The sequence below is a fragment of the Gossypium raimondii genome, chromosome 2, assembly GCF_025698545.1.
Source record: "Gossypium raimondii isolate GPD5lz chromosome 2, ASM2569854v1, whole genome shotgun sequence".
Lineage (NCBI taxonomy): Eukaryota > Viridiplantae > Streptophyta > Magnoliopsida > Malvales > Malvaceae > Gossypium > Gossypium raimondii.
This window is the reverse complement of record NC_068566.1, coordinates 23766725-23779346: the sequence shown is the minus strand read 5'-3', so window position 1 is coordinate 23779346 and position 12622 is coordinate 23766725. Positions and strand designations below refer to the sequence as shown.

At 32.6% G+C, this 12622-nt stretch overlaps 1 protein-coding gene across 13 annotated transcripts; it reads right to left on the bottom strand.

Annotated features, from left to right (window-relative positions):
• Positions 1–1037: 1037 nt before the first annotated feature.
• On the bottom strand, positions 1038–8240 carry LOC105788326 (uncharacterized). Of its 13 annotated transcripts, none has more exons than XR_008192833.1 (8): positions 7977–8119; positions 7421–7568; positions 5782–5887; positions 5157–5339; positions 4096–4575; positions 3505–3773; positions 2557–2681; positions 1038–2003 (listed from the first exon to the last, which is right to left on the bottom strand). XR_008192833.1 is itself a non-coding variant. In XM_052626610.1 (8 exons), the coding sequence occupies exons 2-7, from the start codon at positions 7466–7468 to the stop codon at positions 3521–3523; spliced, it is 966 nt and encodes a 321-aa protein (XP_052482570.1). In that variant the 5' UTR covers positions 7469–7568; positions 7977–8119; the 3' UTR covers positions 1038–2681; positions 3499–3520. The 13 variants fall into 13 exon arrangements, 9 of the variants coding, with proteins under 9 accessions (XP_052482570.1, XP_012470622.1, XP_052482561.1 ...); XM_052626610.1 differs by having other exon boundaries at positions 1038–2681; positions 3499–3585; positions 3690–3773; XM_012615168.2 differs by having other exon boundaries at positions 1038–2681; positions 3505–3585; positions 3690–3773.
• Positions 8241–12622: the final 4382 nt, after the last annotated feature.

Genomic DNA, 12622 nt, shown 5'->3' with positions numbered 1-12622 from the left:
AAAGTATTGTAAAAATAATAATATTCTTTCATTTTCATGTAAAATTTCTGGAAACACTAAAATTTAAATAGTATTGAAAGATTGTTTTTACTAATAAAATTTATAAGTTAAATAATAAATATATTTAAATTAGGTTTAAGCCAAAAATTAATAGTAAGTTCTATATTAGAAAATTATTTAATTTCAACCAAAAATGCTTAAATAACTTAAAACACTTTATAAAATATAAAATTTAGACACTATAATTTTAAAATAATTCAGACAACCATTGTCACTTTTTAATAAGCTTTTAAAATAATAGTATGTGAAAAACACTAACTTTATTAATATTTAAATAAATATAATTTACTATATTTATAAAAATATATTTTATTCATTCATATGTAAAAGTTTCTTCATAAAAGATCATAAAGATTAAATAATTATGTAATTTCATAAAAATCATAAAGTGGAAATTAATTGTTCAAAAGTTAGAAATTAATTAAGATAAATTCATTAATATAAAAATAAGATAAATTAAAACATAATTGTGTTTTTTTGTATTTTTATGTTCGTTTTACGGTTTATATTCTAAGTTTGTTGATATTATATATTCTTTTGTAATATAATATTAATGACATAAATAAATAATTTATAATAAATGAAAAGATTGAAATCATATTGCTAAAAGAAAAGAGATTGAAATTATAAAAGAAAAATAGTTAAAAGGACTTTAACGTGTAATTAACATGTAATATTACATAACTATCTAAAGAAGAGTAACGGATATATATTGAAAAATTTTAAAATGGGTTGGTTAAAAACAATGCTAAAAATTTGTGTATTTCGGAAACAAATATGCTAAAAAAATTATGGATATCAGAAACAAATGCACTAATGAAGCTAAGAAAAAGTATATAATTATTAAAAGAGAATCCTATGATTTAAAATATAAGCATTAAGGATTATCATTTAACATAATCCCATCTCGGTTTTATTATTATTAAAATAAAATTACCCTATCTTTTATACAACATAAACACATGTAAGAAAATTAGTATCCATATAAAAACAGTTTTTTTTTTTTGCTAATAGGAAGATTCATTCCATAAAAGGTCAAGTACAACACGAGTCAGAAAAGCTTAAAAGCCCGACAAAACCCCCATCCCCCTAAAGAAAAATGAAAAAACCTAAGAGCATTCACCAGCCACTACGGAGAAGAGAAAGCACCAGGGAAACTAAGGGACATGACAACTGTACTCAGCTATCGGCATGCACAACTCTGGTAAAGATCATGCCACAACAAAGTCCAAAACACAGTACCAAAACCATCATGGAGCTGGTCGAACGTCGATGGAGGTGGAGCCAAAGCCATTTCAGTAGCGACAACCACTAGAAACAAGTTCTGGTGCGATGACTCCAGATATCTATCAAAATTCAAACGTCATGGACCCAAAGTAGCGTCGAAGCCAGAACATCAAGCGAAAGGGCTTCGCCGGAAAGAAAGCAAAAGCAGAAACCATCAAAAGAGGCCCTCGCCATAACGAAAGGAGGTGGCTCCTAACAACCGTGGTGACGACCATATGACAACTGAGATCTCAGTCGTCCGTTCCACGACGACCGAAGGCTAAAGGAAGACAGCAGAAGCAATATCTAAACATTATTTCGCTGAACTACCAAAGAAGATTGGTGAACAAAACACAAAGGGAAAGGAAGGCCTTAACGGCGAGGAAGATGCTTGATGCTGGCCCGAAGGCCAGAAGGCCTCTCATAGAATCTCAACTCTCACTCTCTAGCGTCAAGAAGGAGATGAGAACGAGAGGTTTAGATTCCCTCATTTGACAAAAATAAATAAACAAATTCAACTTTGTGCGTCTAAGGCAATTAAAAAATACTTTGTACCGCCTCACCAGCAATGGCTAAGCCGAAGCAAATCATTATATAGAAAATTACAATATTACAACCGAGGGTGGAACTGCTGTGGCTAAAAATAACGGCAATGGATCTTCCCCTTTAACTTTACTCTACAAGAATCAACACAAGACCAAATTATGGGCAAAGTGATAAATTTGAAGTCATTCCATCCCAACAAAGCAAACAAATCTAAAACAAGATTATATAAAATAAAATAAAACCGTACGATATTTACAAAAGAAGCTACAACTCAAGGATTAGGGCAGGATTACAAACTTCCAGATTCAAAATCTGGATCTCCTAAATGCCACGTCTTAATGATACTGCATGAAGAGTAAAACTCAAATTTTATCTGATATTATTCATATATCTGCATATTGGTTTACAAACTTCTGACATTAAAACTTTTGGAAGATGCTCAACTGAACGTAATCCAAAAACCCTATTTCAAACGAAAAGGCCTTTGTTATATATGCACATGTAATTATATATAGTGAACCAAAATGCCCATCCCTAATTACCTATCAATAAGATTATCATAGGAAGCATTCAACACCACAGTGCCACACAGATTCCAAGACAAAAGCAAGTTGACTGAGTAAACATCATAGGCACAAAAGGAAAACAAAACACTATGCATGTTCCTTTGAATTTATTTTTAACCTGTTTTCCAATCTTCGAACCATCCAATCATCGTCAGTGAACTGTCTATAAACCAAAGGAGTTGAATTTTTCAGCTTCCAAAATGTTATATACAAACCTTTGTTTGCCTAGAGCAGCAGTTGGACCTGCAGTAATACATCGTACAAAAGAAAAAAAAAAGTTGTAAGTGATAGTTGAATACCAAATATAATAAATTGCCAAGGAAGAAAATATTCTCACAAATAGCTAATGTAACATTAGCAAGTTGAGAGAGAAGATTAAAATATGATCACATTGACTACCTTGTAATAAAATGGTTAGAATCCATTCCATTACTTATACAATAACCATGAGCATTCTTCAGTTAACTAGATGTGCAAAAATAAATGAACTTAGACGCAGTGCATATGTAGTTTCATCTAAAAATATGCAAGGATTTTCTTGCAGTTAAAATAAGATCACCAAATTTAGCAGTGAAGAATGAACTCGATCATTATATTAGAACACCAAATGCAATTAATTAAAGTTGAAGGGAGCGCATACAAACCTATCAAAATGCTCATTAAACCATCTTTTGTAACTTCACAGATGATACAGTGAAACATCAAGCAGAGAAAAAGAGGAGAAATACAGACAACTAACTAGATTTTTTATATGCCATTGTTAAATTCTAATAGTTGGAACAAACATGTAACTGGAAAAAACCATCGGTCAAATCAAAGATTAATTAATACTTGGTTATTTTAAGATATGAATCTATGATACAACAAAACGTATACTGACAAGAGAAGGATGAAACTCAGAAAAACATGATATTGGAAATAAAAAGTGATATTGGGAGTAAAAAGTATCTTAGTAGATGCAAAAACTTCTCAAAGAATCTACCATGCAAGTAAATTCCAAACAGTTGCTAGCACAGCTGATGAGGAAAAAATAAACTAAATTGATATACTCTTTGTAAACCTGTACCATTGCCTTTGCAGAGCTACTTATTTCTATAACCATCAAAGCTTAATCCCTCTGATATGGTGTCCAACCTTTTGTTCTCTCCTATAATCCACAGATATAAAAAATATCTTGCTCTTTGTAAATCACAGTTAACAAATCAACGAATAAAAGTTTGGACGGGAAGACAGTGGAGAAAAGAATATCACCTTGATGTTCTCTTTCATGAGTATCCAGGAAATTTTCATTATGTGTTCCTAAAAAGAGTAATCGGGGGTAGCTTTCCAGTATACCTGAGAGAGGTTATTCTTAAAGTATAACTAGATATCTTTATTTGGATCACGTCTATATGAAAATAAATATATCTGAAATTATTAATAGACTATGCTTAAAATATTGTGATTTTCATGAATGAATTAACTAATGGTAACAGGGCCAAGTACTTGCTTATGAACTGGAGAAAATATTTTAGATAGGGAACACATAAAAGGCCTCCAACCTTGGCTAAATCCAGCATAATGTCTAAAACAGACTCACAATGAAGACATGGATGCACGCAGAAAATATGTGCTACAGGGCAAATGCATGTGCCCATACAAATTGACAGAAAGAAACCTGAACTAGGAGAAAAGTCAGCTGCGAGATCTGAAAGATTGAAATTGCGAGAGATCTGGCCTAAAAGTCCAAATGAAGAAATGTCAGCATCCAGAAGTGGTTCATTTAGTGATTGTGTGCTTGGTTCTGCACTATTGAAAGCTGTATCCTCAATTGTTGGACGTGTATCTAGAAGACTGCTCTCAGCACCAAACATGTAAGCAGAACTGCCTGAAAAACCAGCTGCTGATTTTAGCATCTTCCCATTTATTTCTTGCATCAAACCCAAATTTGAATTCTGAGTTGAAAGCATGGCTGATGGTGCATGAATCCTGCTGGCATGGGTAGGAAGCTCAATACTAGCATGTGTTCCAATGTACAAAGATGAACTACTATTACTGAATACATTAGGCAAACTAGATCCCATGAGATGCTGCAAGCTCTCCTGCTTCAGAGCTTTTCCTGCGTTCTCTGGCGCACAGCAGGATGAGTTCTGGGGCACTATAAGAGAAAGCTATATCAGTAGCAAAATGTTGAAACCTGGAGAAAGCCAAAGCTTGGCTTTCAGATTTTCAGAAACTAAACTTGGGGAAATTCAATAATTATCAATAGATTGCTACATACTCAAAATTCAATGGATAAACTGCAAGAAAGATAAAGGAATACTGAGAAAGTAAATAGACCAAAACAAGATAAGCAAAATAAGAAATTTTCATACAACTGGTCCCTTTTATCAGAAGTGGATACAGGAAATAAGTTTATAAGTGATCACCTGATGTCCAAGCCTGCCAATATCCAAATTCTACACAGTTACAGATAAGTAAGAAGTAAAATGAAGTCTTTATGGTTTTTGTCAACAATCAGAGTTAAAGAATAACTTAGCCAAACCTTCTTCTATCTTTATTCATCTTTACAGTTATATTAAAATAAAATGAGAATAAGAAACTACACTCAATCTCTGCTGCTAGATAAAAATGTGTAATGATTGTTTAGCCAAAAAGAGCCAATTCCACAAATTTGGAATATTTGCTATTAAACAGAAATGAAAATAACATGCCCAACTAGGCAAAAAGCAATCTTACTCTGTGACAAGTGAGGTCCATTCAAATTAGAGATTGAGGAAACTCCAGATGGATGAATCTGATGCATGAGTTGCACCTGTTGCTCAAGTAGCTTGTTGAATTCCATTATTTGTTGCTTTACCATCAGTCTGAGATAATAAGCCTGGAAGAATTCTCGATTCTCTTCTTCAAGCTTTTGCCAAACTGATAAACATGAAACATTTAGTACAAGGAAATAAAATTTTTTTTAAAAAAGACTAACATTATTTAGTGACTGTAAAATGTTGTCAGAATCCCGTGATTGACAACAATCACTGTACATTGCCAATAATCCCAACAATAAGTTAAAGCCTAGGTAATAAAAAGGTCCTTAAAATAGATTTTTACCAAAGGGCAAGTCAATCTATCTGAGAAACGGGTCCTGGACTGCAAACCCTGCTTCTAAAAAGTGGGGCCTACTTTCTTTTTTGTTCTTATTCTTTTCATAAGGGTTGGCAGATGTAGGGCAAAGCCATTACATGGATTTAGAGTATCTCTTCTTATAATAGGCTATAGCTATCAAGCTAGTGGGGTTTCCAATAAGGATGGGCAACCAAGAAGAAGCATGGCTGTTATGAGAAAATAAAATATTTGAACTTTTTGTTACCAAGTTCAGTAAAACCAGGCTCAATTTTGGCCTGAGCCAGCAGAGTTTCCACAACTTCCTTCTGCGTCATGTAGAGTTGAAGGCATCTTTCTATAAGGTTTTGAACCTAAATTCACACATTAGAGTAAAAACAACATTAGCCATCATAGACAACATACCACCTCACAGAAAGCCTACATGCCAAACAAATCTAAGACAGTAGAAACAGCTCAATGCACACAAACAAAAGGATGAACAGCATTTTACCATGTAGAAAAAATAGAACATCAGAATTCAGATATAAATCTTAATTTTGCTTGGGGGTAATAAAAACAGTTTTATACAATATTTTCCGTTTCTCCTTTCTCCGCTCCTCTCTCCTTAAGTATGAGACTAATACCGTGTCAAGAATTTAATCCGGATATTCATCAGAAAGGTTAAATAGCAGGTAATAGTCTTCAGTTAAAATTATCATTTTCTGTTATCTAAACTTTTCATAGTTAGCATATGAAGATGCATTCAACGCTAATTGCTAAGACAATCAGGAATGACATTATAAGCTCCATACAGTCCAAAACTCAATGAAAAAGAATCCCAACAATAACCATATCTCTAGCATTCCCACAAGGTGGTTGGTCCAACAACACAAAATTCAAAGACAAGATTTTATTTTGATATACAACTAAAAACCAAACACAATGAAAGTTAGTAACGACTCACCAAGGATTTGTTTGTCTGTTTTTCTATGTCACCGCAGGCTATTGGCAATTTAGATTCTAGGACAAGGTCTATGTTTCCTCTAAGATGTTAGTACTTGGATAGATCAAGTGAAATTAATCAGGAGAAGAATAGACCAAGGCTGAGATCAGAAATTGCATGTGATTTCTATAGTGAAAAAAAAGCAGCCATCTAGATGGATAGCATAACTTGGCTATAAGAAATATCAGCAAAGATCTCTAAGTCAGCAAAATTTAGTTTTCCACATTAAGTGTCACTTTCCTTAAAAAGATCTCCACTACCCTCTATCTTTTGTATCTTTACACTTTATCGTATAAAGGAAGCAACTTCCTTTTTCCCTACCTTTATCTTTGCACATATTATTTAGTAATACAAAACTTGTCACAGTTACAAATTACAAACAATCTATTGCTCTTGAGAAGGTTTTTTACTGGTATCTGAGCTGATCAAGGGTCAATTCCATAAATGAAAAGTAGATTCCAAAACTTCAATAATTTAGCCCATGCTTTTGCTTTTAAATTTGAACTCTTATAAACTTACAACCTTATTTTCGTTTGTTATTATTTCCATCTATTAGTCCATTCTTCTAAAAAGCTCTAAAAATTAAAATCCATAGAAACATTAAAAAATTTCTTCTATGTGAATTACCAACTAAACAACTATATCCACATAGCACTCAACCCACAATAATTACACAACTACACTCTTCCCAGCATAAAGTAATAATTTAGCAAGAAATCTAAGTTTTCATAAGGGAAAATGAAAATAACAAAATGAATACATAAATTTATACCTACCACAGAATTAATACACAGGGATTCAGTTTACATAAATTTATACCTACCACAGAATTAATACATGGGGATTCAGTTCACTATAGAAGATCATTCATTAAGTATAAAGATCAAGGTCAAAATCTTACCAACTGTATATCTTGACGAGAAACCCTTCTTACTGGTACAGTCGACATATCTTTTTCTAAGTTTCTAACTAACTATACCGATAATTACAAATTGTCTTCCCAAGATACCGAAAATGTGAATCAGACAATCTTGCATGCAGCTATGTACCTGAAAAGCGAACAATTTGACATCAAACACAGAAAGAAAATATTCAAGAATAAATCATTTAAGATAAGAATATTAAATTCTCTATTGATAGATTTTTTATCAATAATTTAACAGCAACTTCTGTACGGAAAAAAATCACATGAACGAAAAGATGAATCCTTTAACAATAATGAAATAAGGGAAAAATAACTAGATTATTTGATCGTATAAACACAAGATTCCATTAAAAAGTGACTAGACTTCTTCAATGTATCTAATTTCTTCTAACAGAAGAAGTTTGACGCAGTTCAACATGAAAACAACAAAACTAGCCATTCTACAACAAGAATTCACGCTATGAGAACATAAAATAAGGAGAAAAATTCGCAAGCGTATATAAAATTGAGGAAGCAGTTTTATTTACAATACCGGAGGGAATGTAAAGAAGTGCGGTTTTGCCTGATAAAAATAATTGAGACTGAGATCCGTACTGAAGTGCAGAGAAAATGTTGAGAAAAGCAGAGAATTTAAAGAGAAAATAGGAAATCATAAGAGATGGAGTTTGTTTATTCATTTACCGTATTAAAAACGAAGTGGTGAAAGATTCTTGTTTGCTTAAACGCTACCCTGCTCCTGCCGTTTTCTCCTCTATAATTTAATTTCGGGGAAACTATATTATATAGTTCAGTAAGTTTCTTTTTAGATCATTAACTTATAAAACAGAAGTTACAAAATCAATAACATTTTTTTTCAAAATCTATGTACATATAAATGTTTGGGATCCCAAATAATTTCATTCTCCACCTTCAATTATAAAAAAGAAATTCTAAATATTTAAAAGAGTTGTAAAAGTATAAGTATGACAAAAAAAATTCAAATTGTAAAATTTGAAAAATACAAGTGTAATTTGATCAAAATGTGAAAATGGAGAAGGAAATACCTAAAAAGAGTTGTAAGGAGAAAGTATGACAAATAAAAATAAATTGAAAATTTTGAAAACTATGAGGAGTAAAGTACAATTTGATCAAAATGTGAAAATGTAAGTTATTATTGATTAATTGATATAAGAATAAGATGAAATATGCATTGGTATGATGGAAATCAAATTTGGGACTAAAATGGAAAATTTAAAAAGTACATGGACAATACAATTTGACCAAAATGTGAAAATATGAGTTATTATTGATTTAATGACATAAGAATTAGTTGAAATATGCATTAGTATGATGGAAAGCAAATTTGAAACTAAATTGGAAAAATTAGAAAATATAAGGACTATATTGTAATTTTCCTATTTTCACCAAGGAGAGGGCAAAACTACACTTCTCACCACCCAAGGACTTATATTAAGAGTTAAATGTGAATTAAGAATTTGGATCAGTCAAAGAGTCGAATTTTGAGATGAAATTGTGAGAAAGGGTAAAAAGGAACAAAATGATAATTTTGCTATGAAGGGTTTTGAACAATTCTTGAGACTTCTATTATGGAAATAATATTTAAATGAGATATTTGATATTGAAAATTATTTTGGATCATTTGAACATCGTATTAAAGAATCAATACACAATTTTGACAAAATTAGACTTGAATAGTTGAGTTTGAGCCTTGGGAACATTTGTTAGTCTTTATAAATGGGAGAATTCCCCCTCCCACCAGCCATCATTTTTTTCTTCTCCAACAGATAGTAGCCTCCCATGGCTCCTCTTCTTATTTTCCATTTTCTTGGTTTTTTTCTCCATTTTCTCTCAAAAGCCTTATCTTTCACCTTGAGCTTTTGTCAAAATCTCCATGGAAACAACCTCCTAAGCTCAATTCATCCATCCATTTCTTCAACGGCATCCTAGGGTTTATGGAGTTTTAGTGAGAGAAGTTGAAGCTAGAGTGAGAAAGCTTTAATAAGGTAAGAAATAGCTTCCTACACCTCCACTAGCTTAATTTTTAAAAAAAAATATGTTATGAGAAAGCTTAGAATAAATCTATATTATTTTTTGAATGTATTTTTGGTGTATGGGAATAAGGAAATGGAAATTTATGGATTTCAAAGCTTGATTAATGATGGATTGGAGTACATGGAAGCTTGATTATGTATTGTAAAGTATCCATTAAGGTAAGTACCTTGGATACTCATACTTCTTTAAGTTAGTAAGCTTAGGAAACTATGAAATTGATGTTATAATTAAGTGTTTAATTATACTAGTTATCATGTGAAATTCCATGGCACAATGTTGTGAAATAAATCATTAAAATTTAAAAGTGGAATTGTGTAGCCATGAATTGCTATGTTTAATTAAAATTATGATATAAGAAGTTTGATTGTCATATAAGTATCGGTGAACATGTATGAACCATGTCATTAATATGAAAAGATTGGACAATAACACTATGGCCAAAAAGTATGTAAAATGTAAAGTTTTGTATATTGTCAACAAGAGTCAATACAAGCTAAAAATAAGAAATGACAATACTATGAAAAAACATGGAACATTGAAAATTGGTATAAGGCCTAATTAAAATGTGAATTGAAATGTATGTGAGAAGGCCTTTGAATGCCTAAAAGTAGAGTTAGGAAAAGGATTACCTACTTAGTTATGAGTTCTATGAATTGAAATAAAAGACTCTAAGTAATTGATAATCACATTTATGACTGAAATGATATATGCATAATATGTGAAATGAAATTTTTGTTAAATTCTATTAAAGTGGCATAAGCCATGAAACTATTATTAATTTCTATTATAGTGGCAAATGCCACGAAAATTTGTTACTGAAACTGAATTTAAGTTGAAATGGAAATCATTTAATAAAAATGGAATTAATAAAATATAAACCTAATAGCTTGGTGAGTTTGCTAGTATATGATTAGCATGCCAATAAGGATGTATGAGTGTGCATGTATTAGGAGATCAGGCTTCAGCATGGTGATACTCGGGAGTAGCACTTCGATGTGTTATATATTCATTTTTTAGTTTGTGGAAGTTTAGAAGAGAGTCAAGGATGAGCTAAGAGAAGAGTATTAGATTCTGTTGATATGCGACGAGCTCCATCAAACCTATTCGTCACATGCGTATGGAAATAGAAAAATTTACACGCTAAGAAAAGAAGCTCAGTGGTGCTTGACTATGTGTACATGCATAATAAACAAGCAAAATACTCAACAATTAAATGCGTCTTCACTGCAACTGTATAGTGTCAACTTGTAATATAATTTTGTTTACATCGAAACACCGGAGTATTCCAAGGATCAAACCCTAGAGAGATATGTCACACCTGATTTTCACTTATGTCTTGAATTTAAAGGAAATATAGGAGTTAATTGAATAGAATGGTAAGTTGACAGGCTATGCTAGAAAACTTGGGAAAGTTGTGGCTAGTTAGTAATTAGTTGAGATGTAATTCTGGTTCAATTACGTTAGAACTGGCTGGTTTCATAATGGGAAACAAAATGATTGTTAATGAATGGCTAATTGAGATTTAGGAGACTGTGCAAGAGAGTTATATATTTAGGTGAGAAGGGAAATTCCTGCTAAGGGAATTCTTCTCAATTTTGCTTTTAGTTTTTCTTTTCATTTGTTTCTTCTTCGGAGAATGGAAGCTTTGCATGGGGTGGTAAATGTAAGATTCGAGTTTAGGAAACAAAAAATTTGATAAGTTGGTAAGCCCCTAAGCCTCTATGTACTCATGGATTAAAGGAAAAGGAAGTAAGAATTCTTGGAAAGATTCTGTATAATTATGCATTTTGGGGTTTAAGCTTGAACACCTTTGGTTTAACTGATAAGTGGTTGTTATGCTTAGCTACTAGGACGATATAGGCTCTGGCGTTTGGGCAAGATAAGTTGGCAATGACAAATGACGTGATGTGAGTTTTTATACTCCATGTTCGGGTGACTTGTTGTTGCCGTAGTGCTTTTATGATTTATACTAAGTTCAGTTTTAATTTATGGCTATTTTTGTGTATAAATTAAGATTGTGTGGATATAATATGTATGCATTTGTGTGCATAAATATAATATTTTTAATAATGTTTATTAAACTGATATGATCATGTAGTGGTGAAATGTTGGCATATGACATGACATATTGAATATCTAGTATTGATTGAAATAATTTGAGAGTATAGGTGCTTATAAAATGCGATGAACGGAGGATAACAAGTGGCGGGGTAGTTGAAGATAGAAAAAATTTGGCATATTGGGGGAATGGGCAGATTGAAATGGGGATTTAAGGGAGTTTGGGCGACATTGTGGAATGGTATCTACTGGGTTGCTAGAGGACACCGTGACAATGATTTATCGAATTTATGGAGCGACACTGCGATGGCAAGTTATCGATTGGCTCGCTAGAGCAACACCGTGACAATGGTCTATCGATTATGTGGAGTGACATTGCGAAAGTGGTTATCGACTGGTCCTTCGGGCGACGCATCAGAAGAGGTTTATTGGTTCCTCGGAATTGGAAGTCCACCAGGAAAGTAAACATGAGAACATATTGTGTAGGGCCATAGTTGGGTTATGGCAACATATGAAGTTCACCAGGACAGTAAACATGGGAACATATTGTGTAAGACCATAGCTGGGCTACGACAACATATGAAGTTTGCCAAGACAATAAACATGGGAACATATTGTGTAATACAATAGTTGCGCTATGATAACATATGAAGTTCGCCAGGACAGTGAACCAGAAGTCCCATCAGGGTATAAAGGAGAAGTCAAGGTATGGATCGCGCGACGAGTAGTAGGAAAAAATGATCTTGGCGTGTCTAAGAACGCTAACAAATGGGATAATAAGAGGACTCGCCAAGATGCAATGACGAGTGAAACTAAAAGAAACATATTAACTCGAGTTTGTGTGAGGGAAGGGAGAAATCCCTTAAACGTATCAAAAAATATAGTATCTGCCATTAAGAATCCTTCTAAGGTTAATGCAGAGCCAACATTGATTAAATAGGTACAATATGAATTATCGTAGTTGAAATCCTAAACAGTGATCAATAAAAGAGGTAGACAAAAAAGGGGGTACTCCGCCAAAGGAACACATGGAAGAGATTGTTCGCCCAAAACTGATTGATCAATAAA

What these genes read in the sequence shown, in the direction of transcription:
- LOC105788326 (XM_012615166.2), bottom strand. Translation starts at nt 7,468, where the DNA reads ATGTCGACTGTACCAGTAAGAAGGGTTTCTCGTCAAGATATACAGTTG. An exon ending in CTCGTCAAGATATACAGTTG is followed by an intron (nt 5,888 to 7,420) that starts GTAAGATTTTGA and finishes GTGTGAATTTAG; the next exon opens with GTTCAAAACCTTATAGAAAG. An exon ending in GCCTGGTTTTACTGAACTTG is followed by an intron (nt 5,340 to 5,781) that starts GTAACAAAAAGT and finishes CATGTTTATCAG; the next exon opens with TTTGGCAAAAGCTTGAAGAA.